The 26,524-nt window shown below is 51.2% G+C and overlaps 11 protein-coding genes across 11 annotated transcripts; 8 read left to right on the top strand and 3 right to left on the bottom strand.

The window, feature by feature from the left end:
- Nucleotides 1–96: 96 nt before the first annotated feature.
- P175DRAFT_0554378 (uncharacterized protein) lies at nt 97–1,838 on the top strand. Its single transcript, XM_040900555.1, has 3 exons — nt 97–705; nt 768–1,176; nt 1,269–1,838. Exons 1-3 carry the CDS (start codon nt 415–417, stop codon nt 1,574–1,576), a joined length of 1,008 nt encoding a protein of 335 aa, XP_040756518.1. The 5' UTR covers nt 97–414; the 3' UTR covers nt 1,577–1,838.
- A 77-nt stretch (nt 1,839–1,915) lies between these two features.
- On the top strand, nt 1,916–6,124 carry P175DRAFT_0472051 (uncharacterized protein; the record flags this gene model as incomplete). Its single annotated transcript, XM_040895116.1, has 2 exons — nt 1,916–5,923; nt 5,999–6,124. Exons 1-2 carry the CDS (start codon nt 1,922–1,924, stop codon nt 6,122–6,124), a joined length of 4,128 nt encoding a protein of 1,375 aa, XP_040756519.1. The 5' UTR covers nt 1,916–1,921.
- A 178-nt stretch (nt 6,125–6,302) lies between these two features.
- Nucleotides 6,303–7,743, top strand: P175DRAFT_063981 (uncharacterized protein). Its single transcript, XM_040901067.1, has one exon. It carries the CDS (start codon nt 6,500–6,502, stop codon nt 7,625–7,627), a length of 1,128 nt encoding a protein of 375 aa, XP_040756520.1. The 5' UTR covers nt 6,303–6,499; the 3' UTR covers nt 7,628–7,743.
- A 116-nt stretch (nt 7,744–7,859) lies between these two features.
- Nucleotides 7,860–13,826, top strand: P175DRAFT_0490194 (uncharacterized protein; the record flags this gene model as incomplete). The annotated part of the gene is made up of 1 exon (XM_040895781.1): nt 7,860–13,826. The coding sequence occupies one exon, from the start codon at nt 7,860–7,862 to the stop codon at nt 13,824–13,826; it is 5,967 nt and encodes a 1,988-aa protein (XP_040756521.1).
- An 877-nt stretch (nt 13,827–14,703) lies between these two features.
- P175DRAFT_0451518 (ATP-dependent DNA helicase 2 subunit KU80) lies at nt 14,704–17,488 on the bottom strand. The gene is made up of 10 exons (XM_040894491.1): nt 17,294–17,488; nt 17,185–17,239; nt 17,066–17,132; nt 16,946–17,013; nt 16,721–16,889; nt 16,610–16,670; nt 16,025–16,552; nt 15,587–15,972; nt 15,319–15,533; nt 14,704–15,264 (listed from the first exon to the last, which is right to left on the bottom strand). The coding sequence occupies exons 1-10, from the start codon at nt 17,420–17,422 to the stop codon at nt 14,780–14,782; spliced, it is 2,163 nt and encodes a 720-aa protein (XP_040756522.1). The 5' UTR covers nt 17,423–17,488; the 3' UTR covers nt 14,704–14,779.
- Nucleotides 17,489–18,115: 627 nt separating this feature from the next.
- On the top strand, nt 18,116–18,493 carry P175DRAFT_0528661 (uncharacterized protein; the record flags this gene model as incomplete). Its single annotated transcript, XM_040899634.1, has 1 exon — nt 18,116–18,493. The coding sequence occupies one exon, from the start codon at nt 18,116–18,118 to the stop codon at nt 18,491–18,493; it is 378 nt and encodes a 125-aa protein (XP_040756523.1).
- A 91-nt stretch (nt 18,494–18,584) lies between these two features.
- Nucleotides 18,585–19,641, bottom strand: P175DRAFT_0429948 (uncharacterized protein; the record flags this gene model as incomplete). Its single annotated transcript, XM_040893393.1, has 2 exons — nt 18,585–18,901; nt 18,978–19,641. Coding segments are annotated over 2 exons (981 nt in total), but the record flags the coding sequence as incomplete, so codon positions are not given.
- Nucleotides 19,642–19,699: 58 nt separating this feature from the next.
- Nucleotides 19,700–20,732, top strand: P175DRAFT_0498240 (DUF4149 domain-containing protein). The gene is made up of 4 exons (XM_040896456.1): nt 19,700–19,954; nt 20,010–20,043; nt 20,107–20,395; nt 20,467–20,732. Exons 1-4 carry the CDS (start codon nt 19,923–19,925, stop codon nt 20,631–20,633), a joined length of 522 nt encoding a protein of 173 aa, XP_040756525.1. The 5' UTR covers nt 19,700–19,922; the 3' UTR covers nt 20,634–20,732.
- Nucleotides 20,733–21,086: 354 nt separating this feature from the next.
- On the top strand, nt 21,087–22,439 carry P175DRAFT_0528664 (uncharacterized protein; the record flags this gene model as incomplete). The annotated part of the gene is made up of 1 exon (XM_040899635.1): nt 21,087–22,439. The coding sequence occupies one exon, from the start codon at nt 21,087–21,089 to the stop codon at nt 22,437–22,439; it is 1,353 nt and encodes a 450-aa protein (XP_040756526.1).
- A 65-nt stretch (nt 22,440–22,504) lies between these two features.
- On the bottom strand, nt 22,505–24,986 carry P175DRAFT_0498243 (DNA topoisomerase 3). Its single transcript, XM_040896457.1, has 7 exons — nt 24,828–24,986; nt 24,576–24,776; nt 24,346–24,524; nt 24,126–24,295; nt 23,739–24,061; nt 23,544–23,680; nt 22,505–23,485 (listed from the first exon to the last, which is right to left on the bottom strand). Exons 1-7 carry the CDS (start codon nt 24,915–24,917, stop codon nt 22,696–22,698), a joined length of 1,890 nt encoding a protein of 629 aa, XP_040756527.1. The 5' UTR covers nt 24,918–24,986; the 3' UTR covers nt 22,505–22,695.
- Nucleotides 24,987–25,220: 234 nt separating this feature from the next.
- On the top strand, nt 25,221–26,366 carry P175DRAFT_0506651 (DUF1295 domain protein; the record flags this gene model as incomplete). Its single annotated transcript, XM_040898215.1, has 2 exons — nt 25,221–25,595; nt 25,662–26,366. 2 exons carry the CDS (start codon nt 25,221–25,223, stop codon nt 26,364–26,366), a joined length of 1,080 nt encoding a protein of 359 aa, XP_040756528.1.
- Nucleotides 26,367–26,524: the final 158 nt, after the last annotated feature.

Raw genomic sequence — 26,524 nt, forward strand, 5'->3', positions numbered from 1 at the left:
TGGATAAGAGGGGAAAGTTGAATTCACTTGTATACGGGGGAACTATACGATAGGATGTCTCTTGGGAGCTGAACAGCTTCGGAGCTACAGGGAAGCCCTAAATCAAGGCAAGTTGGAGAGACCCAATCATCGACGCCGTCACCCGAGTCTAGAACTTGTGTCCCCCCTAGTTCAAGCAGGCTTCACGGCTTGTCCGACTCACGGCTAGCTGATGAAGAATACAATGATACCGCATGACAAGAGCTCCTGCGAGAGAAGGTCGCAATTGGAAGCGAAAGGCTCACACACGCAGCCGAGAACAGCATAAAAGGCGGGCGTTCTGGCACCGAAGTTCAATGGAAACAGATCTCATCCTATGCTCATTATTGCAACAAAGGTATAGCTCTTCGTTCAGAAATTCTATCTTCCGCCATCATGTCCGAGATGTCCAACGCCATCACTGCCATCATCAACCCCGTCATCGCCGGCCCCAAGCCCGTGCAGGAGCCTACCAGCTTTGAAGCCAATGGCTCAGACAAGGACTCGGAAGAGAATGGGGATACTAGAGACACCCTGCTCTTTGAACTGGGAGAGAAGAACCAGCTGATCCTGTCGTATATCCCACTGGAGGAAAACAATAAGTCGGTGATGTATAACGACAATGGGACTATCGACGGCAATGCCACCAGGCCGAACGCCCTGACCTCCGTCTACGTGAAAGGAATTGTATGGAAAGCCCTCCCTCCTTTGTGTCTCCTCCTTCCACCACCTAATCTCATGATGCTAAGGTCAATGTCTTTGGTCTTACCGAAATCCCCACCCCAGCGCCGAATGGAGCAGCACGTCGTAGGTTCAACATCACTCGTCTCAGCCCGATCCACAACCCCGTAGTGGCCAAGAATCAGCTCTACACTCACTACGGCGCCCTGGCTAGTGCATCCGATGGTGAGACGGTTTGGCTATACTATCTGCAGGGGGAGACTGAGGGGGAAGCGCCGACGGTGATGCAAGCCGCGCTCAAGCGTGGCGTTGCTCCGACGCTGAACACCTTGGGTATCAAAGTCGTATCGAACAGTAAACTAGCTGCTCTTTACGACGCAGAAACCAACACGCGGTCTGTCATCATGCAGTGTGAAAATGAATCCGAGGACCTATTCATCAGGGTGGCGACGATTGATGCAAATGATAAGACTTCCAGTGCGTGCTCTTCCCCCCCCCGCCGCTCTTTCATCTGAGCTTATGCTTACGCAGGATGGCTTTTTGCTTCTTCTCCTTCTTCTTCTTTCTAGGTGTCGATATCTCTGGAACCTCGAATGCGCTGAAGGGTACGCCCCTGGCCGCCACGAGTATCGGCTACGGGCCATCACGCGTGAACTACCTCTACCTGGTCGACACCACGCGGCACTTGCACCGATCAACTCAGACTGGCAAGGGCAACTGGGCGAATCCCAAGTTGGTTGAAAAAACCAATGAGCAAAAAATGATGAAGGATTCACAGTTGGCGGTTGTGGCGGACGAAACCCATAATCACGTCTTTTACATTGAGCACCAGAACCCGCAGAATGGGTACCAGAACCACCGGGATGACCGCAAGTGATCCGCTTGGTCGGCATAAATATCCTGTTACTGTATGGAGTAGTTTTAGCGCCTCGTACGTTAGTACATACATTAGCACACTGCTGCATTCGCTTATTTGGACCAGGGGGGAATGGAAACTTAGTGGCGAGCTGAACCCCCGCAAATGTACCAAGACACTATTCATGTTGTCTGAAGTAATCTGTAGCCGACGGGGTCTTTTCAATAAGTAACGGATTCGTGGCGATGAAGGGCTTACTCCAGAGCGTGCTGGATCTGAGAAGCAACCAAAGGGGAGAGAGAGAGAGAGAGAGAGAGAGAAAAAAAAGAAAAAAGAAACTACTAGTGGAGCTTAGAACTGCTCACAATGGCATTAGCTATACCCATGAAACTAGATGCCTTTGTCTTCAACAAGGCTGTCTGTAATGGGAAGAAAGATGACGCCCGAATTGCGCCAATCAACCAGCCCAATTATACCTTCTTGCGCATGGAGAATTACATGGCACTGAGTGACTTGCTGCCCCATACCGACCTAGAAAATGCCAGTCCAGCTTCGCGCAACTCCCGATACACGGATCTGGGGACGAGAGAGCCGCGGACCTCGCGGTGCGGCGTGTATGTGCATTGGTCCCTTCCACGAGCTTTTCGAGGAGGAGAGGCGAAAGCCAGCACCGACCAGACCTCTCGTACACAGCCAGCGCAATCAGACAAGCCGCAGAAGGATAGCCCGAAGGAGAACGATGATAATTCTGCGCCCTCATTCCCGCTTGTGCCAAACCGCTGGCTGGTGATCCGCAGTCTGGACCCCGAGGCCAAGACGACACTTCCGCAAGGCGCGTCCATCCCTGCTGTGACCGCATGGGTCATTGAGAGCGATTGTATGCGAAGAATCGATGATCTGGGGCTTGACGTGGACCTGCAGGTGGACGTTTCCCCCTTCATCAACTCCGTGGCGACAAAGCACCCGGATCAGATCCTGATGAGCGAACAGGCCGAGGTCTTCATCGGACGGTGTACGCCTGTCAGCGAGTGGCAGAAGAGACAACAGGAGGAGCCTGCAGACCGAATCGATCTCACAGTGGCTAGCAGCTCCAACCAGCTCTTCCCTGATTTCCAATACCACTGCGGAAACGTCTTCTCCATGCTTGATACCTTTGCGTACACGGAGAAGGGCGAGAAAAAGCATCTTACCGCAGCGCACGCAGATTACTATGTTGTTGGATGGCAGACGGAGAAAGACCAGGATATTCTGGCCAAGAAAGGAACTGATCCAGAGAACAGGACGCGGAGGGACCGCCTCGAGGCCCACGGTCTGCAATTCCCAGATGCTGTACTGAGCGAAGTCAAGGACTGGTTGAAGAATTCAGACTCGGCGCGATCAATCTGCCACGGCGCCATGTACGACGTGATCTGGGACCTGGAGGAGCTTCCCCCCATCATCCCAGCCAACAAGTGTGGTGCGAGATTGGGGAAGCCCTCTGCCGTCGCGGTGGGCACCACAGCGATGGAGACGCTCCTGACCTACGCAGCGGCGCACCACCACCCAGACAGCCTGGAGGGCGACATACACGGACTGCGCACGTATTTACGCGCCGAGGATGATAGTCTGGACGCGCAAGAAGCCGCCGAAGATGAGGTGCATGATGGGAATTTTATGCATCTGGACGGCGGGACACATCACTACTTTGGCCATCAGGACGAAGACCACCCTGCACAGCCACCCCCGGACACGGTGAAGATACAACTGGGCAGGCTGAATGCCGGACAGCATTTACTAGATGCAATGATGCGTCGCAAACGCCAGCTGCAGTGGGAGATGTTCGCCACCTGGTGGAAGTATATCTCTGATATCGACAACAAGGACAAAAGCAGAACCCCCATCTACAAGGTCGCCGTGCAGCAGATCCAAGCAAGTTTGCACCTGCTCCAGCTTGCCATGGATGGACTCCGGGGCCAGATGAAACCCGCCACGGACATCATCAGCGGTGCCGGCGCAGCACCCAAGGCCGGAACCCTACGGGAGTTCGTCCAGCAACGCGATCCAACACTCCTCATCGCAGGCGTGCAGGCGGGGTGGCCGCGTGATTTCCAAAAGCCTCTGCCGGTCCGTCTGAAGAAACATTTCGTGGTGTCTGATCCGCCGCCGTCCTTGGATAAGAACGCGTTTGGACTGGAGTCGAAATGTGTGCCTGACGACCTCGAGGAACCGATCATCGCGCTGATGCAGGAGTTTCTGCTGCTCCGGAGAATGAAGGTCTCTGATCCAACCAGAGGAACACAGATTCCGCCTCTCTATCATGATCCCACGTATGTCGGGGATAACATCCCCGTCGAAGACAATCCCTTTCGGGATCACTGGGCGGATCAACAACCGTGGTTCCCGCTGTACATTGAGTGGGAGGGCCTCTACATAGATATCCCCTTTGAAGAATGGCGCCTACAGCAAAAGCAAACCTCTCGGGGGACGCTAACAGAGTACACCCAGTACGTTGTGAAGGAGGATCTCTCTAAACAACAATATAGAGATCGACGTGTACTCTCCGGCCGCAATCTCATCCTTCCTCAACCGTCTTTCACGTTAAAGGCGCACATTCAGCGGATCCTCCAAATCATTCCTCCAAAGGAACTCGACGAACTGCTTCCTGAACCACGACGTACCGAGATCGAGAGCAATATCGACCGTTTCGCCTTCCTGTCGGCCCCTCTGTCAGGCTTCACGGACCACCTTCTCACGCTGGCCACCGGGAGCCATGTGAAGCCGCTGGTGCGGGCTCCAGGGAAACGTCCCATTGCGTTACGAGACGCAGTCAAGGTCGGCGCGGCCATCGGGCTGGAGCCGGCGCACCTTGAGCTCATCGACACGGAATCAGATCCCACCCCTTACGGATCCAACATGAGCCTGGTAGGGCACGACGAGTTTTCGGCCTTCAAACCTGTCACCCATGGTCAGTTTCGCTTCACGCGGCTCAATATTATCGACAAATTCGGGCAGGCCATCAGCGCTCTCCCACTCCCCGCTGAGGGTGAATCCCGCGAGCGAAGGGCCCTATTCCCCTGCGTGGCAGACTATTATGCACCGCAAAGTCTCTCCGAGGATGGCGAACCGAACGTCATTGAGCCACATCCTCCTGGAGCCGTGAGCCCTAAAGACTGTGAATTCATCCAGCTGCCACCAGCCATTAACCAGCCAGCCCGGCTGAATGCAGCCTTCCTGTCGCTGGACCATGAAAGAGACACATCCAAGACGAGCGGCTTAGGTGATCCCTTCTGGCGTCCCTCGTCGGACTGGGAAAGCCCTCTCTGGGGCTGGGTCATGGTCAACTACGTCGACCGAAGCATCCAGCTCTTTCTCCCCGACGGGAGGTTCTATCGGGAAGTGCGTGTCACAGAGGGCACCAATGCAGACGACGTCCAGTGGCAGCCCTTCCCACGTCCCAAGGACCAAGGCGAGGCGAAGAACCCGCAGCTGGAACGACTTGTCCGGCATCTCATCGACCCCAAACAAGAGTACCTACTTGAATTCATCGAGATGATCGACCACGCGCTACGGGACACCGCGCCACCCCCCGCTGCCTATGGCGCGTTCCCGAATGCCCTAACAGGGCGTCCGCTGGCGCTGGCAAACCTGGGCATTTCACTGGAGCTTTCTGAGAAACCCCGAGCCAACCAGTCGACTGTCCGCGATCAGCAAGGCCATCCAGGCCTCGATCTCCTGAAGCGTTACAAATTCCCCGTGAAACTGGGCAACGCTTCGCGGCGAACAGACGGGCTAATATGTTACTTTGACAAATATGACGAGACAAGGACAGCCGCTGATCCTGGTCCGGATCCTGATCCTGATCCTCGCGGCCCCGGCAACGACCTAGACTTGAAGAACATCTACACCTACAGCTACGACAAGGAAAAGAGAAAGGCAGAGAAACCCCAACATCTCAACCCGATTCCCGAGTCGGATCTCCCAACCCTCGCAGTGTACTGGGACGACCCGGAGAAATACATCAAGATCTCGAACCCCAGGGACATCGACGCTACGCCCTACGAGGTCTCCCGGAACCAGAAGCTACGGCCCTTTGGCGCGCTGATCGACCCTTTCCTGCCACTGCATGCCTACACGGGCATTCTCCCGACGCAAACGCTCCGGTTGCCGACCTGGACGTGGGAATCAGCCCTCAAGAAGATTGTGACTTTCTTCCACGTCGGTCCGATCCTGGTGCCGGGCGACGTGCCTCGATTTGACATTGCGCAGGAGCTCTCAGAGCAGAAATGGGAACAGCAAAAGGGGAAACCGGGGACTCAGCCTACAGAAGGACACGAGGTGCAGCTGCCGGCGTTGGCCGTAGCCGACTGGAGTTGGCTGCAGCCTTATGCCGTGGAAGAGAAGAAGACGGGACCTCTGGCGGTCCAGATAACTGATGACCGGGGGGCCAACGATGAACCGAAGAAGTCGAAGAAGTACATGGCGCTGGGGATTCGTCATACCACGCCACAAGTCGACGGCCAGCTTGGTCCCCACACCGCGATTGAGGGCTATCTGCAAATGAACACCGCGATGGAAAGTAAGGGAAAGTAGGGTCCCGGCGGCCGCGGGGGTCTCGGCCTTGTTCCCCTGCATGATAGCATCGAAGTAAGACGTTGTAGTTCCTCGGCGGGCTGATAGTGTCTGGGGGAGGGGGAAATTTTAGGCGCAGTGCACGAATCTCTTCAGCTCAGCCAGCCCCAGCTTCTATAAATCAATATTAGGGTTAAAGTAAGCAACGCTACTGCAAGTTCATTCAGTATTATTCGTAATACCGGGGTATTCTCATCCTTCGGTTTTAATGTCGGTTCGAATATCCATATTCATCAATATCAGAAACCCCCCAAAAAAAGAAAGAAAAAGAAAGAAAAGACCCTCTCAAAACATTGAAGTAATAGCGGAATCACAGAGAGTAGGAATAAATCAACAATGGCAAACGAAGAGTGGGAGGTTCAAAGTCATCATCTCAACATTGATGAAGGAGATGCAGCGGTGCACCTTCTCATTAAGCACACGACGGCACGCAGAAACACAGTCAGCCGAATCGAGAAAGCCGTGTTGATCGATGGCGGTCGTGTCGAGGGCCAGGGCCATATAAAGAGCATGGTAAACCACCTCAGGCACGGCGGCGACTATGATAACCAATTGCAATATTTCGATACGATCGTCATCACGCACTGGGACGGCGACCATGTAGGAGGGATCAACGCGTATTTCAGGGAAGAGATTACACGTGTGACGCTTAAATATGTCGAGGAGGAGGAAATCGAGGATGTCGACGTACTCCAGAGACGTATCGACAGAAACTTGGTACCCTTCACCGGCGCCTGGAACAAAAGCTTCACCCATATCTACGCGCCTTACTGGAATGTTGAAGATTCCAACACGGAGAAATATAAGGAAGTGACCGCGGAGCCACCAGGCCACTGGGAGTTCACGGAACTTCCAAATAACGTATATCAACTCCGGCTCAGGTATACGTGGGGGGATAAGGGAGACTTCTGGGTTCCTGTCGGGGTTTTGGGAACTGGCAAGTCCCTGCTGGGGATGGACTTCTTCACTCATCAACGGCCATACACGAACGCGCATGAAGCGGAATCCCCGGGGACAGTGAGTAAACGTCTTAGGGGAGCCTCGCCCGTCATGTTCTGCGTTGCTGTCGATATGATAGTCTGTGCTCAGAAAAAGGTCCAAGACAGAAAGGACCATATGGAATGGGATAAAAAGAATCTAAACAATATCCAACTCAAAATGGCCAAGCATAGCCAATCCATGGGGTTTCCGAAGATAAACGACAGCAAGGGACACAGAGCACAAGGTGAAGTCAACCCATCGAGTATCACAGGCAATACTACCGGTAACAACGAAGCCTCAATTGGCTGTATGATCATCTGGCCTAACAATGCTGGTCCAAGAGTTACGCACTGTTTCTTCGGGGATATGGGCGATGAAATGGAAGAGAATATCCTCCTCTGGGCAACGGAGGTCACGTCAGATGGAGTGACTCGTACTCCAGTCAAAATGGACTGTATCAAGTTGTCTCATCATGGTCAATAAACCCTATTACCCATTACCCACATTGCTTTCCAGATTGGCTCAACTGACAAAAGGGACTCACTCCTAGGCGCCAAATTCTCCACTCCAGTCCTCATGCTTCCAGCCTGGAAACCAGAGAATATCATCGCTCCAAATGGAATGAATGCGCACCATAATCATGTCGGTATGGTACACTTGGAGTCCTGTCTACTTGCCTTGGGAGATTTTGGCTGTGGAGTAGTAACTGATACAAATGATAGCCTGGCCGACCTTGGCTCTTATCCACGCCTGGACTTTCTGGAGAGCCAAAGTTACCCGAGACCCCAATCGCAACCGACTTTGGTGTCTCAACTTCCCAGTGTACCTGGCGCGATTTCTAGCCACCGATCTAAGCTTAGAAGATATGTACTCCTGTGCAGGCAGCCTGGACCCGCTCGACCCCGAGCACAGCGATAGCAAGGAGTGGAGAAGTATCATCGACACTATGTGGGATAAAAGCGGTAATAAGAAAACCAATCGTAATATCCTGCGCAAAGATTGGAGTGAGCTCGATAAGGAGAGTCGCGGCAGGACTTTGGTTCAGTTTCTCTGCGAGCACTGGAATGAGTACAACGCCATTCTAGACGGCTCGTATGTGGTCCAACGACTCGGGTTCCCATGGAGTGGAAACAAGCAGTATATGAATCAGATTGTCCGGGTGATTTCGGTGCTGCAAAAGAGCCGGGGGGGAAACGAGGTCAAGTATGAAGTTGGAGAAGTCCGACCTGGACGCCTGCGAGGGAACCAGGGGAGATGGAAGGATGATTACTCCTCTCTCAACGATGAGGCCTGGGTGCATGCTATATCATATGGAGATGAGTGGTGCAAATCTGAACAAGGGGAAGAGAAGCAGGCTGCTGACAGGATGGCAACAACACCCTTGAACAGCAAAACGAGATCCCCGAGCTTTTCAACCCGGCGAGCAAAACGACCACTTGGAGGGATGTTTGTCCCTCAAGCAGTAGGGGAGGGCATGCTACGTGATCTGCAGGGAATGGATTCATCGACCAAGTTACGGGCACCGAATGAGCTAGTCACTGTGTCCACAGCACGTTTTTCAACGGCAACCAGACCCGTATGCCTCCAAGACGACCAACGCAGCTTCATCACCACCACAACAGTCATAGTGGACGGGTCCGATGCAAGATGCTATAAGGCAAAGGCTGATAGCCATCTGGACCTCTTCCTGGAGCGGTTGGATACCGGAGCGCTTGCATTTCCAGGAGATCTGACCGTCCAGGAGGGGGGCCAGCTGGCGCTCGACGACTCGGACGAAATTCTCCAGTTTATGCGAGCTTGTTTCCCCAGTGCTGCAGGTAACAATTCCACGCGCGCTACTCTATCTGCCTCTATGGGTGGTAGCCAGGCAGAGATATCTGCGTTCACAGCCCAGATCCACCTGCCGCTTACAAACAGCGACAGTTTGATGGCTCTCACATTCGGCACGCAGCATAATGAGGCAACCTTGCAGCGCAAGGATGCTACGCCACCAGACTGGCTGGTAGGCAAGAAGTCTACAGCCGGGGTGGATTGTATCGGTCCTGCACAGATGATTGTAATGGGGCTGGGTCCTGCGGCCGCAGGTGCAGAGCCACCAGTCATCCAACTACAAGAGATCACGCAGCTGTTTGATATCGATCCAGAAAACATACTGAATAAGTTCGCAGGAAAGAGCCGGTTCACGCTGGCGAGTGACCGCGGCGTCCGCAATGCGCTCTGGTTGATTCCAGAGGCCACTCATACAGCCTCGCTCCGTCTAGTCTTCCAACCCATCGCCAACGATCCTGCCGCCCAATTTGCAGAAAGCCTCCTGAAGGAAATTCAAAAATACATGAAGGAACTATCCCTTCCGGTGCCGTCTGTTACTTCCCCGCGGGTAATTGCCAAGTGTAAATGGATCATGAACCCTCTCCCCCCCGCGGACGATGTGGAACCTCTCCTGACCGAGTCGGAGCTGATATTCACCATTCCAATAGAATTCGAGATTGTGGAGGGGGGCAAGAATGCAACAGGCGGAAGAAGCCTCACCCTCGAAACTGCGATGGTTATACGTGACACGGACCGGCTGCTCAGTATCAGCTTTGGCGCTGACGCCGCCGGGGTCTCACTCGGTGATCTGCTGGCCTTCCTAGCTCGAGCGTTTAAGATAGAAACTCCTGAGATTGGAAACCTATTTCCAGGCGTTTTACTGGACATGGTACGGCTGCTTCAGGTCTTGGTTGAATTGAATGACCTGGAGACAATCGTCACCTTGGAATTCCAAGTGCAGTGGGCATCGTTGACCCTGAAATGCATGATCCAGTACACCCTGACCAACGGTAAATTCCGCTTTGCGGGTCATTTATTTAATAAAAATAGACCAGAGTCTCTTCCTGGTCCCTTTTCTTTTATCCCCTACATGCCCAATTACGAACGGTGGACGGTCACTGAGCGACTGGCCACAACGAGCGCCTTGGAGGATGAGTCCACGACAGCGAACCTCAACACACTTTACCAGGCCCTAACGACCAGTCCAGAGCAGAGACTGGTGGGAGAGGTCAATGGACTCAATCCAGGTCCATTCGAGATGGAGCTGTTATGCCTCACTTGGTCGTTCGAGAAACCCCTCATCTGCTTTGAGGCGCAGGTTGTCTGCCCACCCATGGACCCAGCTAAGTCCAAGGTGCCTCCCATCCGCTTCACTGCAGGGCGATTGAATCTCCGTTACGACTACGAGCAGCCTGATTTTGCCACACGTATTCAGTACTTTGCTATCGCTGCCACCTTTACCCTTACTGCGCCAGCGGCCAAGAAAGATGGCGACAAACCGCCAACTGCGCGATGTGGTGCTCTCGTCGAGTATGTGGAAAGGGCCTGGAGACTAACTGGCATGCTGGCGGGCCTTACAGGTGATCAGCTTTTCAGTCTCTTCGATCCGGACTGTAACCAGGAGATGTTAAATCTGTTGCGCCATATAACCCTTGACCTGACGTTGGTGTATCACTATAGTTCTGGTGTGGGCTCGACGTTTACCGCAGATGGCAGGTTACGCATTGGCCAGCTCAAGTTCGATTATGGCTACCATCATTATGGGGATCGTAAATGGGATTTTTCGGGGTCCATCTGTATTGGCGAGCAGAATACAACCCTATTCTCGATTGCACAATCACTGTTTGGAATTAACCCACAGTCTCTACCAAGCTGGGTCGCCTCAATCGCCATCGTATCACCACTCAGTGAGGTGCAAACGATGGATGGCTTCGACGCATTGGAGGACAAGAAGAAGGACTTTGCGTCCTTCTGTATTGTCCAAAAGGACGATTATCTTGTCTCTTTATTCCGCTGCAAGCTTACCGACAACTCGACTGTGGCCTTCTACCAAGTGCAGAAAAAGAGGGAAAATCCCACTGCACTGGCGACAACGGCCCCAAAACGAGTGCTCGTGTTATCAGTGGCCGGGATGCCGTCGATCAAGGACGTACCCATGGTCGGTACTATCCATGCCCCGTTTGACGAAATGGCCTTCGCTTGGGTTCTAGATGGAAACGAGCCCTCGACTGGCTTTACTCGCGCTGAGATGAAAGTTCTGTGGAGCTGTTTGGCGGACCATCCCGATTTCCCACCGCTGCATTGCCACGACAATGTAAAGGAGACAACGAGCGATACTCAAGGGAAAGATAAGGCTGGTAAGACTGACCAAGATGTGTTACTGTCCCCAGGATTCCATTTCATCATCAGCCTGGAGTCCAAGGTGATCCTGGACTACGTGTTTGGAGGCCCAGACTCTAAGCCCAGTTCAAAAGACTCGCAGTCCGGACCTCAAGGAGAGGAACTTGTACGGGCGACATCAACCACACCTGTGAACAAGAAATTTGGCCCTCTTACTGTCATGGGCTTTGGGATAGACTTCGATCTTCCAACACGTACGCTATCCTTGACAATCGATGGCACACTCAATCTTGGCCCCATTGGCTTTACCATGTTAGGGTTTGGAGTCTCGTTAGCCTTCACAGAGAATACTACTCTACGTACCCTGGGAGGCCTCAAGCCGACCGTTGTGCTGCGGGGACTAGGGGCCTCCCTAAGTACCGATCCTCTAACGTTAGCCGGCCTTCTTGAGCACGGCAAGACTGCGCAGGGAGATTACTACCAAGGTGCAGCGGCGGTAGGATTCGCACCATATGTGTTCCGTGCGTCAGGGTACTATGGGCAACACACACACAAGAAGGAAAAGGATACTGCCTCTGGGAATCTCATTGCTTGTGAGGTAGAGGAGGATTTCCTGCTCCTCACTGCTGAGGAAGTGGAAGAAAAATATACGGCCTTCCTTGCGTATTTCTCCCTAGATGGGCCACTGTTCACGATTGGATATGCCGAAATTCGCGGCCTCACAGGAGGATTCGGATATAATACCACCATCACCATGCCCACAATCGACAAGGTCCTTTCGTTCCCATTCCTCAACGTCCCCCCTACCTCAGACACCAAGGAGGCACAGGGCGCCCTGATGGGGAGTGGATGGTTTGGGGTTCGCGAGGGGTCCTTCTGGGTCGCAGCTGGCCTCACCGTCCTCGCCTTTGAAATCCTGGCTGTGAGTGCCGTGGTGGTAGTACAATGGAATCCTGCGGTGACACTAGGCATCTACGGTGTTGCCACAGCCGAGATGCCCAAAGGACGTTCAGCAAAACACAAGTTCGCCTGCGTGCAATTAGCCCTCGCTGCCACTGTCGACGTCAATGCCGGTATCCTCACGATAGATGGGCAGCTTACACCCGCGTCTTATGTGCTAGATCCAAAATGCCATCTCACAGGTGGCTTTGCCTTGTACAGCTGGTTTGGGTCCGGGGTGCCTGCCCTTCAGGGAAGCTGGGTCTTCACGGTGGGTGGCTTCCATCCCCAATTCAAGGCTCCGTCGCAGTATCCATCGCCACCACGGTTGGGAATCAGCTGGAGTTTCAGCGAGGAAATCAGCATCACCGGAGAGGCCTATTTTGCTATGACGCCAAAGGTGTGCATGGGAGGCGGACGGCTGCATGTAACCCTCTCCGTTGGCGCCCTAAGTGCCTACTTCGACGCCTACGTCGATTTCCTGATCCAGTATCGTCCATTCCACTTTCAAACTCAGGGTGGGCTCGCTGTTGGTGTACGTTATACTCTTGATTTGTGGTTGGTATCGATCCCAATCGCAGTGGATATTAGCTCCACGCTGTATCTCGAAGGGCCCCCTGTGGCTGGCCGTGTGCACGTTGACTTCTGGGTCTTCGGCTTCGACATCCACTTTGGCGCACAGGGAGTCAGATCCCAAGCATTCATCGATCTGGAGGAGTTCTACCAGCTGGTCTTGCAGGCGGATTCCAAACCACCAGCACTACTACTCACGGCAAACTCGAAATCCGACGCGTTGCCAGTCCCGTACCTCTTTTCATGCACAAGCGGTCTGATCCCAACGCAAGAGCAATCCCTCACTCCCACCACAAGGAATGCGCCATGGACCGTCCGCGGGGCTATCTTCGCATTCAGCGTTTCATGCAAGTTCCCTTTTGACCATGCCAAAGTGATCACCGAGTCCACGGGCACATCGGCTTCCGTTCCTTTACAACAAGCGGAGGATATCTCCTCCCGGCCAATGGGACTGCCCGACAAAATGAATAGCTCTTGTGTCACAATTACTATTAGTCGCTTGCCAACCGCTAGCGATTTTGACCCTCAAGACGACGAACCGACGTGGGACAAGAAAACGCTCTCTTCCTCAACAAGTGCGCTCCCTGCGGCACTCTGGAGTAAATATACGCCTGGAGAAGACCTCCTTAATGGCGCATCCAGCTCTACAGTCACTCTCAACACGACTGTCAACCTCCACGCACCCGGTGAGAAGCTTTCGGATGACAACATTGCCAAGTTCTCCACAGAGAAGACCATGGGGCAGTCAGCGGCCGAAACACCATTTCCTAACTCTAGTGCTGCCAATAAACGTTGGTATCCAGACTGTGCTGCGAAAACTCCGGCAGAACAGTTCAAGAACGTGCTGGGAACCTGGAAGCATCCAGAGCTGGGTCCTTGCGCAGCACAGAGGGCTTTACAATCCTGGGCAACGTTATTGGGAAGAGCAGCGTCCGATTTAAACGCCCAGCCACCATGTGAATTAATGGAGACACTGAATCAGGTTTATACCGAAGCTCCCCGGATGACTTTGGTGGTTTGATTTCTTTTGTCAAATGTATATGTTGGGCTTCTGTCCCAAAGACGTATAGCATTCGACATGATCCAAAGTATTTTGGTATATCTTTTATATAGCGTTAGTCGTCTTGTCTCTAGTTATATACCTTCTCATCTGCATTGCCTGGGCAGAAATTCTCCCTAGTTCAGTAACACAAGGGAAATCGGATCTTCGATTGTTTCTCGGGATCCCCTCATTGGCCATCCATCCACATCAAACTGGACGCAAAAACATTGAAGCCGCCATGTATCCAGTCCTCCACATCAACAATTTGACAAGTGTCCGCGGAAGCGAGGCCGAGATGGCGGGCTACGCTTGTTTCGAACTGTATCCCAGCTAAGGGAGAATATTAGAATCTTGTTCCTTTACAGCGGCGTATGTGATCTCACCGCAAAGCAAACGACATTTCAGCATAGAAAGCTCCTGAGACAGTCATCAAAACCGATGCATTATTGGGTGAAATGAAAGAGGAATCAGATCAGCCAACATAGAGTGAAACCAATCTGGTCTTGAAATCGGGTGATAATTCGCCTAGCCATACGAACCGATATCTGGCCTGGGGAGATTTATTGAGGTATGAGAGGTGGTGCAAGTCCTGGGATAACCAGGAGTGGCATATCTGGGGCGTTGACGTTGTTAAGTCCCTGGGGAAAATGGGAAATATATGGACTGTGATCCCCGCTCACATGGGTTCCGGCTTTCCCTATAGAGTCAACTCCTAAAGGCCCAATTAATCAAGTTGTATAATTTGAGATGGGTAGCGTTTTTTTTGTATTCTCTTTTCCACGAAGAGATAATAGTAATCTAGTGCTTAAGGAGATAGTGAATGAATTGTGCTGCGTAATTGGGACAAACAAGGAAGGCTTTGTACCATTCTCGTATTCGATTGACGATTACTCTCGATACACACCTAGAGGACTTGACTTGCGGCTATCTACTCATTGCGCCGACAGAAAAGCCTTTGCCTCCTCCTCAGTAATATCAGAAAACTCCGATTGTCGTTGGTCAATCAGACCTAGCTTAGTTCTTCGAATGAGCCACCACAATTCACGCCGATCCCCTCCAAGCTTCTCCTCCAAGATCTGTTCCTTAAGCTTTTTCAAGAACTCGTTATATAAGCCAGGCTCTTCATAGGATATTAGCTCCTCCCGTATAACTCCCAGACCCTCGGTGACACGGTCGTAATTGGCGTCACCTAAGCTGTTCTTGATTTGATCTGCGATAATCGAACGCATCTGCTTCACGGCGTCTTTGGTGGTTTCAATGTTCTCGGCGTGAGAAAGGGTTTGTTTAAACTCGGGGATAGCATTGTTGGGCGAGATCTTGACGCGCTTCTCCTGGTGGAGCAGGGCATCAACATCAAGGCCAGAGAGAGGCTTCTCGGGCTCCCGAGTACGTTTTCGACCCTTGGTTTTTGGTGGTACTAATCATTAGGTTAGCCTCGCCGGCAAATAAAGGGGCAATGAGGAGGCTGTACCTTTCTTGACATCCGCTACCTCAATAAGCTTTTGCAGATAATCCTTTGAGTTCTCAAGTAGATCCTCTGGTGGTTGCGAGAACTGTGTTAGGACCTTAGCCGGAGGCGGTATAGGATCGTTAGGATGTATAGCTCGCCCTCGAATAGCTGCATTTACGCGATGCAAAATTGGCGAAAATGAGTCTTCGAGTGGGAAAGGCGCCTCAAGTACGTCACTGCTTACTGTTAGCTGTGTCCATGAACGAAGCCTGAGAAAATATAGACATACCCGCCCTCATCCTTTTCTACAAGCTCCATACTGTCGACGTATTTGTCCATGGCATCTAGAAGGTCATCATTTGGAAGATTTCGGTGCTGAGTCACGACTTTTCCTGAGACAGTAATCACCTTGTCAAGAGGTGGGAAGCGGTATGTTCGGACATCTTCAGCGAACGGTAGTTGAGTTTCAAGAAGGCACTCGTATTCCGGTTCGATCGACGGTGCTAGAAGGACAAGTATAGGGGGCCTGTTCTGTTTTGTGACTAGACGGGCAACTGCAAAGCATTCTAGCTCGAAAAGTGCATGGATAAAGGAGGACAGTGCGAGCGAAGCTTTGTCATTCGCGCGCTGAGCGATAAGAATGTTGGTATTCGACAAGTGCATATAACGGTCATACTAAATGCATCAGCCACCATGAGCAAAAACTGTTTGCTTAGGCTAAACTTACACGTTCACTTTGGATAAATCCGATCAGTTCCAAGGCGGCCGTAGTTTCAAGGGTGGTAATATTCTCGTCAGTCTCACTAATATGGACGGCGGTGCGTCCATATTCGTAACCCTTGGCCAACTCATCTCTCTCCACGTCGATCTTCCCACCAGGTGCATTCTCGTCGGTAATCTGATATGTCCTTAGATTTCTAACAGACGTGAGGGCACTCTCCTCTCCAGGCTGAGTCTCTGGAATGGTGGTAATGGACTCTGGATGCTCCTGTCCCGCAGTGAGATCCGAACGAAGGACAAACGCGCTAGCAGTTGGAGGTTTCGCTACGTAGGTTCGAGGATACCGCTCTACTGGAATACGAACTGCAGTGTCGTATTCTTCTGGGTTTCCCAGTTGCAGAAATCCTTTAAAGGATGCAATCGGTCGAACTGGCTTGACACGAGGGATGTCAATCTCGGACACAGCCTGTTCCAACGTACCGTATGCGCCATCGCACTGTTCGGTTATCGTACGAAGAAGCGTCTCATTTTCGGCCTAGAGACGTATTATAAATAAACCCAGCTGTTCCATTCAGGAGAGACAGATATTTACCTTACGTGAGTCTTTGTCTTCTTCCTTGAACCCATAGTCGGGATCATCGAAATCGGGACCTCTGTAGCCGGTTAGATACTTCACGGCCAGCCCGTTCTCAGACAAACTCACAGAATTACAAGTTCGATATTATCCTCTTTAATCTTTGAGAGAATCTCGTCGAGATTCTCGCCGCTCATGCGCCCCACCCCATTGGTGATGAGGACAATCTTTCGTTTCCATTTCAGTTTTTTGCAGTGGGTAATAATCATTTGGATCGCCAGAATGAGAGCAGATATCGCTATTCATTAATGTGAGAACGGTAGCCGAGCAAATAGAACGCAAAAAGGGTCTCACCATCGCCTTTGTCGGTATTGCTAGGCCTTATCTCCTCCGCCAGCTTTCGGAGGTCAGGCATGAGAAACCTGAGCCGTTGGTTAGTTTTGAATCAACCCGTGGAGTAATAGGACTCCGTACTGCTTAATTCCTGAAAATACTGAAATATGCGAAAAATGAGAGTCATCTTGGAGTTCATTCGAAGTATCTGTCGATCTTCGTCAGCCTCGCGAAACGATCCACTTGCGGTTGGGGCTCACCGTCAGTTTTGAGGCCAATCACGCCCAACATTGCGGTTTTGCGCCCAGTTGCGACCTTCATTCGATGGTCAGTTGAGAAACTCAATCATAGAAGCTTCAATTCACTTACAGTTGATGTGATGCGGTCCCAAACATACTGCATTCCCCATTCGAGATCCGTCACTTCTCGGTCATGGCGGCGCACCCCCATCGACTTCCCAACGTCCACAATATAAACCGTGGCTTCTTTATCCGCCATTTTGAATATTATGGAAGGGTCAAAATTCAGCAGGTCTCTAGCTGGGAACTAGGGGATAAAAAGGCACACTGGAAGGCAGCAGGCGACGAACAATACCGAGACCAGGCAGACGCGTGATATTTCCCGATTGGGACCAGGCGGAACTGTCGGATTTATAGGTTTATCCGGTAGAGATGGTCAATGGTCAAACATGGTAGAATTCTGATCTCTATCCCAGGCAAGATCTCCTTTACTTCCATCCCGATCCTCTTACTAATGTTGAAGTGAGTTATTGATTGAATGACTATCTGAGACTACTCCGTAGTTGTCCCTAATACTCTATTAGATTTTGGGGGTTCTCTATTGGCTATTTCAGGGCTAGGGCTATTCAAGACATCTGATCTAGGTGAATCCCAGGATCCAGATGTATCTTTCCCTGGCACAGAACAACCGAGTTAGAAGAGGAAGAAATAGAGGCCTGTAAAAAAGGCATTTTTCTAACCCAGGTTCTTTAATTCCCGCTCCGTGCCATTATTCTGGTGATATCCATGCTCCTCGGTGGTCTGGTCAATAACCCCCCGCGGAGATCATGGACCCTTGCCAGTATTTATGTACAGGTCTCGGAGCAAAGTTCACCCGGATCAGCCTCATACATCTGATTGCGTCCATCTTCTGTTGAAAGCTCACAACAAGGCCTCCCCTCTTGTACCAGCAATGATGAAGAGGTCATGCTTCTTCCTCATACGCACCTTGCCCTTGCGCCCGTATGTTCCTCATCGTTTTTTGGTTACGAACAAGGCAGGCTTGCCATATTTCCACCGTCAACTCTCCGGTGCCTTCTCCGTCACTGCGCTTAAATCAACGGCCCCGAAAATGAGCACAAGTCGGGTCTTGTACGAGCCCATTGAGAGCGTGCAACGAATGGAATACTATCAGGAGGGTGGCTATGACGCTCTCTTCGCGATGTTGCGTCCGATGCTTTCTTTCAGGCCTGAGAATCGTTCGTCCACCCAGCGGGTTCTTGAATCGGAATGGATGGTGAAATGGGCTATTCCCGAGTATGAGAGGCTCCGAAGCTCACAGGAAAGCTAGAAGTGGTCGTAATTTTATATAGAATTCCTCCCCCCGATGAATCATGGTCAAGAACCGTCTCTAGGTTCCGGCAGAAGAACGCGTAATTACATTAATTCTCTGGCTTTGAAACTATATAAATGCTGGTCATACATGACGCATAACTGTGACGTTGGGTAACAGACGGCAGGAAAGACTCTCCAAAATCAGTAACAAAAATCTTAGCTTCGGAGAGGGCCACAAGCTCGCTTTCTTTCCCTAGCCAAATGGGCATAACACCGTGAGTAGGAACTCCATCAGAGAGCGGCTTGCCATCAAGGCGCACAAATGGCGAGACATTTGGCTGACCGTATTTTTGGTATAATTCTCCAGGGGAAAGCTTGTCTATGCTGTTTGGCAAGCGAAACATTATGTTCCCCGGGTGGAGGTCTGTCGTGAATCCCGTTAATAAGGGAGCACCTATAAAGCCTGCGAGATAAATCTTTCCAATACTGAATATACATACCGGCATGGACTACCCCTCGGTGGTGTAGGAAAGCAACAGCTTGTATGACTTGGGCCGCAATTGCCTTGGCCACAGGCATTCTAAAAAGCCGGGTATAGGACGCATCTTTCGCCTCAGCCAAGGTCATCATTCCAGGCTCCGTAACAAGGCATTGGTGCCTTCCATTGGGCCCATCAATGGAAAACGTATCCAACACTTGAGGGATCAGAGCCTCTCCAGGCTGTTCCTCATCGCTTGGCTCTGAGAGTGCTAGGGTATTAAGGATTTTACTCTCCAGCATATCTGTTCCGGCAATGGCAATCTTGATCGCCACGTACTTGTCCATATTCATATCTTTTGCCAACCAAGTTGTCGAGTACGTACCAAAGCCAAGCTTATGGACAACAGTATAACGGTTACTCAGACGGTCCCCAATCGATATAGGGTGATATCCTCCAGGGCGATAACGCTCCGGCTTTTCTATGTCCTCAAGAGGCATATATTCAACAACTGGAGCACATGGTTTGGGAGATGCGTCGGGATCGATAGAGTCCATTCTACAGTAAGTGGTGGCAATATTTCTTCCATATACTGGCGAAATGAGGCTTGAAACAATCGTAAGATGCGGCGCAGTGACGAAGCGAGGCCATAAGTTGGATAATATCCCCTGCCTTTGAATATTGAATCAAGACTCTGTCATGACAGACAGTTTAGTTATATTAACGTCGTTCTACGGAGTAAACTAACTACTAAAATCGGAGAAATAAGCGATAGTTAACTACATAGTTAACTATTGGGTTGGCTAGGTAGCCGCTGACAAATGGTTGTGGATAACAGTTAGTTAACTAACTACAACTACAACAACTACAACTACAACTACAACTACAACTACAACTACAACTACAGCTCACCGTGGGTATATAGTGGTATCCAATTACCTCCTTCTCTCCATTCAAAGCATTCAAGATGGTTGATCCTCGTCCATTCCATATCCTAAGGTTTTGCTCCTGAACCTCTTTCCAAAATACTCCCTCACTCACCTATCTTGGACAGCTACGGAACTTTACTTGGGGTCCAGATCTATCAGGTACGTGACTAACTGAAGGTACAACCCGATGATATAGTTCTATCTAACTGCTCGCTCATCTAGAGCTTCGTCTCGGGAATCATTGCTTTCCGAGTTCTCCCGCGCCCACAGTTCGCAACTCTCCAAGCTAAGACCTTCCCAACCTACTTCGCCCTCCAGACAGCTCTTCCAGTCGTAGTCGCCTTAACTGCCAGCCGTTCCGCCCAGCCGCTTGGGATCTCGGGACTCCTGGAGCCAGAGAACCGGTTGAATGTTGTCCTTCCAATGGCAACAGCCTTTGTAACCGGGCTTGTCAACTTCCTCGTGTTGCGCCCGCTTACTGTCCAGACCATGCAGGAGAGGAAGCACCAAGGTGAGAGAGATGAGATGAGATGGAGGGCCAATTTCTCTGCTTTCGTCTGGATGCTAACTTGACCTTTTCAGAAACCCGGGATGGCAAGAAGAGCTACGACCCTGCCCCGCACTCCAAGGAGATGGTCGCCTTGAACAAGAAGTTCGCTCGGCTCCATGGCTTGTCCAGCTTGGTCAATCTGGTTTGTATCGGCGCTACTGTCTTCTATGGGGTTGTTCTTAGCAAGAAACTGGAGTGATGTAGCTTTTTCTATGCTGTTTCAATGGACCTCCTCCAATGACTAAACTGTCACCTGTAACTAACTAGTTAGATCATAACTTCTTTATGATGTCATCAACAGAGCATCTCGGTTAGGAGAACTGCTTCTGTGAATATATACAATATAATAAATTAGGTCTGTATTTATCTTCATTCGATTCAACCATGTAACCTTGCAGGGAAATATCAAAAAGAGTTGTCAATGAGTAAACAGACAATGAAGCGCTACAAACTTCATTATCATATTTTTATAACAAGACAAACATTATAATTCTGGCCTGGAAACATTATTTTAAAACCCCCCCATTCTACCCATATCCCACTCACCACTAGTTTCTAACATCTACCACTCCCCCTTCCTCTAGGGACTGGCGAATCGAACACTGATACGTCCCTGCAGCCATAGCGAGCAATGAACCTTTCTAGCCTCGCGATGGCACTATTCGGGCTCCCCAACCCCATATCCCTTGCCGCTCTCTGGTCCATTCAAAGCCTCCCTGAGCAAATGGAACACATAACCGGCCGTATTGGAGCTGCCATCGACAAGTCTGCCTCCCTTTTATCACGAGCACATGGCTATAACCTCTCTCTCATGCCTTCTAGCTTCTGGGCTGAGCTGTCTGCGTGCAAAGACACGCTGCTTGCAGACACTATACCCAAGTCTTCACCGGCAACGGATATCCATGGCCCGGAAGGCTACCCTCCAGGGCTAACAATGCTACCCCTAAACCTATCGTACGAAGAGTATTCGGTTGATACCGTTGATCCGCGATTCACGCCTTCCAGTCTAAGCGACTGGGACAGCGGGCAGCTCCTGGCTCCCTCCCCACGATCCCCTAATTTCCCCGACTTTTCCGAGCTGTCCTGGGGGTCTCTTATGCTGGCTGGACTCTTCCTCCTCTTCCTCCTTTTGATTCCAATCTGTGCATCCGTGCGTTTTATGAAGAGAGTGGCTGTCGCTCGTCAAAGACAAGCCCATCTTCTACAGATTGCGAACCACGAGATTCTTGGATTCATCAGGAGCATATATGATAAAAAAGACGCTATCATGGAGAAGATGAATATCACGGTATCCGCGATTGAGTACCAGATTGAGGAAGCCTTTCAGCAGATAGCGGCAGAGAAAGAACGTGTATGCACGGATTTCCCCTTCGTGTTAGAGCAAGAGGTCAATTTACTGCGGGACGCGCTCCAAATTCGGGTCCGGAGCGAGTTCGAACACCAGGTCTCCAAGATAAAGGAGTTCATCGCCGACGTAGAGAGGAGACGCCGGAGTTTACCAAGTCCTCAAGAGATCGAGGACACTTGCGAGGCTTTTCTAGACGAGCTGGGGCGCTTAATAGTACTGGTCAATGACTTACGAAGCCGCATCCACGACGAAAGGAAGGCTTATATCGGGTCCCAGAAGTTGCACCAGCAGATGGATTCTATGGTCTGCCCCTGCAGGGCGAGATGCAATGTCCGGTCAGAGGGTCCACAACGATCGGCCGCAGTGGCCGACCATCCAGCCCGGGTTAGCGCGAAGAAAGACGAGGTTCTGCAGGATAATCCCAGGCTAGATCCACCAGAGGCTAGGGAACCGCGATACCCTAGTTTGGCTCTATGGAGGATGACAAAGGAAAGTGCCGGATTAACAGCAGAGGAACTTGAACAAGGCCGCAAGGTACGACGTGAAAGAGTAGAGAAACGGCTGGCGGAATCTGCTTGCGGTTACCCATCTCCATGGGATCGTTTGGATGGGAGGAAGGGAAGACAAAAGCATACATCGAAGAGCAAGCTCCAATAAGTGCCGGGTGGTCGGGACGAACGCATGACAATAGGCGGGTCAAGTCATTTGGGGGGGGGGGGGGGGGGGGCAGTATTCCAAGGCCTCATTCAGCTGTAGACCTAGGTTTCGTGGGGACTAGATCCTATAATTGAGGCTTTCAGTTCATAATCATGGTTTCCAAGCCCTGTCGGTTGAGCCTATCATGCCTTGCTTGTTGATAAGTTCTATGTTGTAGATGAGCCTTTTCCTAGGCCCAACCCGGCCAAAAAAAAAATCACACATTGGCCTCCTCCACGATATACTTTTGAAAGGCGGCTTTCAGTAAATCAATTCGTCTTTGGGTGTGGTTGAAAACCTCCCGGTATTTGTCTAGACCCTCCTGGACCACTTGTTCTCGTGACCTTGTGCCAGCACAGATCTCTCGCATCTGCAGCTCTGTCTCCTTTCGAAGAAAGGGCTTGCTTAGTGAAGGGCTATTCGGCAAGCCAAGGACAACATCATCGTACCCCAAGATCAAAGCAATGCCCAAGCGAGTAGGAATAAGTTCCTTGACAGCGCTTCGACCGCCTCCCCGAGAGTGGACGGCGATATAATCACGTTTCTTGATCTTATCAATGTGTTCCGCCATTGTAGCATCAGTTCCGATCCCGTTAGCATCCATGAGCCCAATAAGCTCCGGCTCAGTCAGGTAGTTTGGAGGAGATGTTTTCCCATCAAAGATATTCGCTTCTGTAGGTTCAAAGAGCTCGCCCACACGAAAGTTGGGCAGCTGCTGTGTACTTTCCCATTTATCGTAGACATACACATCTAGATAATTTCTCTCTAAGACTATCAAGCCTTTCGCGTGGAATCTTTCATCGCCATATTCGATTTCAACATCAGTTGCTTGGCCCTTTGCGTCTTCCGAGCAACAAGCAAGAAATCGTCGGACGACAAATTCGTAGACTTTTTTTTCGTCGGCTCCTAGTGCACTAGGCGCAACCCAACAAACAGGGTGAATCGGCGGATGCGCTTGGTCATTGTGTCGACCAGCTCTGGGGGTTCTAAATCCGCCATCTAGCAGCCTGGATCATTTTCAAAGTTAGCAGCTGAAAGGCGTGGAAATGATTCCCGGCACCATACCCACGAGCGTATTGGCCCCAGTTCCGGTCTGGCAATTGCTTTTCTACCAATTTCTTTAGATCAATGGCTTTATCGAACTGATCGGTTTCAGTACGGGGATAACTTATGAACCCCTTTGTGTAAAGAGATTCTGCCGCCTGAGAGTCTATCAGCCACTAAGACCGAGGGACTTGTTTTCATACTGGGAAAGGTTACCTTCATGATCATTTGACTGTCCAGGCGGAGGTATCTGCTTCCCATCATTTGCAGGTCCACCGTTGTCAGTGGCAGGGGCCTCCACTTGCTGGTGGGCTTCTGGTTCACTTTCGTAATTTTGGCCATCTTTGCCACTAGGCAACGCTCAAACATCATTGTCACAGCAGCTCTATCAAACAGATGAACCCTACTCCACAGAAAATTCACTTTAATGCCGTCTCGGGTATGCATGACTCTGATACCCCAGAACCTCTCTGGCTTGAAACGCTTCACGCGTAGATAGCGGTCAACCACAAACCCTAGGGTAGGGAATTGGCAAGAGCCTGTTGGATGCTTAGAACCGTTCTAATAGAAAGGTACCTTTGATTGTAAGGTGAGATCACGCACCATAACTAATAACATTTTCCTCCAGTATATTGGACAGGGGTTTCAGTTGAAGGGTTAGTAATCGAGTGAAGGCAGCGCCAATCCGAAGATCGAGTTCTATTCTTGCGGCTACTGCATTAGCCTGGAGTTCATCAAGATCAATCAGAGACCTCGCAGCTTGAAGAACATGACTGGAAAGAGTCAGAAACAGCCAAAAAGGCGGGATGTTCTGGGTACATACGCCCTCTCGGTATTGCTGAACTTGGCTCGTTTGACGACAATCCTAGCATTCGCCTGTCTGGCCTGATTGCGAACCTCTGCTCCAATATGCTCTCCTTCCCTATCGCAATCGGTCCAAATAAACAGAGCTTTAGAATTTTGAGCTTGATCTCGAATATTCTCTGCAACCCCTTGCTTATCCTGAGGGTAACAGTTAGCATATGGCCCGATTGATCCAGTGATTCCACATACATCATTCACCGATTCACGGACGGGAGCTTCAAAGAGCGCTACAGGTGGACAAGACAGCCAGGTATTGTACTGACGTTCAAAGTCCAAGGTTGTCAAGTGCCCAAGGACGCTCGTCATGGTGACAGAGCAGTGGCCCCATGGAGGGCCAAAATTGAAATCAAACAGGTAATTTTTGACATACTGGCTTCCTTGGATGGACAGCTAGTTCAGGTTAGCCAAAGACTCTTTATGAATAGCATAGATTACACTTACAGTTTGCACCCGACCTCCAGATAGATGCTGGGCTACCGCTTTAGCGATTGCAGGCTTTTCCGCCACACACAAAATCTTTGGAACCGCCATGGCAGCTGAGCCAGATTAAGGAGGAGGAGGAGGAGGAGGAGGAGTGAGGCGGTTCATGACTTGGGCTACATGAAGAAGATGCTTGCAGACTCGATCTCTTGGGGCTCGAAGAAACGCGAAAACGACGCGGGTCACGGGGCATGTGGGTGCCTGGGTGCCTGAGGCAAGGACCAGCCTGTTTTTGTGGATGTTTGTTATGATTGTCTCTCGACTCCCTCCAAACGTCATTCAAAATACTTCAAGTATTTCCAAATGTGGGAATATTTTCTCCGCACCCAAACCCCTCCTGTTCCCGTCGCGACCATGGCCTCCCTCCCACTTCCTGAGGTTCAATCTCTTGCAGACTGCGTCTCTTTCAACCATGCTGTGCTTCCCTTTCTGCCGCAAATCCTCTCGCTCCCCGAACAACTGCAGCCCGTAGTGGCCGCAAAGGACGTGGACGCCTTGAAGGAGATCTATCTCTCTACAAACCCACTCGCCAGCGCGATTGCCTTCACTGGTGTCCTGGCAGCGGGGTTTATTGTCCTCTCCGAGCTCACCCGCAACTATTCCCAGGTTGATCGCCTGTGGAGTATCCTTCCAGCCTTGTACAATGTTCATTTTGCAGTCTGGGCACGCCTGTCCGGTCTTCGCACCTTAAGCCTGGACACCATTGCCGCGATCTCTATTCTCTGGAGTGTAAGTCCTCCCCTGATTCTCGTCTTTTTCTACGCACCGGGAGTCGGTGCTAATTACTGCGTATAGATCCGCTTAACCTTCAACTTTTGGCGCAAGGGTGGCTACAGCTGGGGCGGCGAGGACTACCGCTGGTCCATCGTCCGGTCCAAGATTAACAATTGTTTCCTCTTCTTCCTGTTCAACATCACGTTCATCAGCGTGATCCAGCCCGCTCTCCTCCTCCTGATCACCGTGCCAACCTACAACTTCCTCCTTCTCGCTCGCCTCCCCAACGGCGCCTCATTCGAGCTCGCTGACCTGATCTTCTCCCGTGTCGCCTTCTTTTTCATCCTTCTCGAACACTTCGCCGACCAACAGCAGTGGCACTTCCAGAAGGCCAAGCAGATCTACCAGAAGTCGGCGCGCATCCCCGCCCCCTATAAGGACCGGTACGACGCCGAGGACCTAGAGCGCGGTTTCGTCGTCTCCGGTCTGTGGTCGCTCTCTCGACACCCTAACTTCCTCTCCGAGCAGGCCATCTGGCTGACTCTGTATCTGTGGAGCGCCTACCGCACAGAGAACTACGTCCAGTGGACGGGTCTGGGCGTCGTTGGTCTTCTTCTCATCTTCCAGGGCAGCACCCGTCTCACCGAGAACATCAGTGCCGGGAAATACCCGGAATACAAGGAATACCAGGCCCGCGTTGGTCGGTTCATTCCGCGTTTCTCAGCAGCACCCAAGTACAAGACCACCAAGAAGAAGAGCAAGAAGGCTGTTGCCAAGCAGGAGTAAACCACACCGAAGGGGGGGGGGGGGGAAGGCAGGTGATGGTAGGCGGTTGGAAGATTGTTTCTGTCGAGAAGGGGTGGGTGGGTAAGTTTACAAGGAAAAAAAAAAAAACACACACACAACTGAGAATCAGCACACATAGGTCTTTTGGTTTCTTTTTC

The sequence above is a fragment of the Aspergillus ochraceoroseus genome (genome assembly GCF_002846915.1).
Source record: "Aspergillus ochraceoroseus IBT 24754 chromosome Unknown P175scaffold_1, whole genome shotgun sequence".
In the NCBI taxonomy this organism is placed as follows: Eukaryota; Fungi; Ascomycota; class Eurotiomycetes; order Eurotiales; family Aspergillaceae; genus Aspergillus; species Aspergillus ochraceoroseus.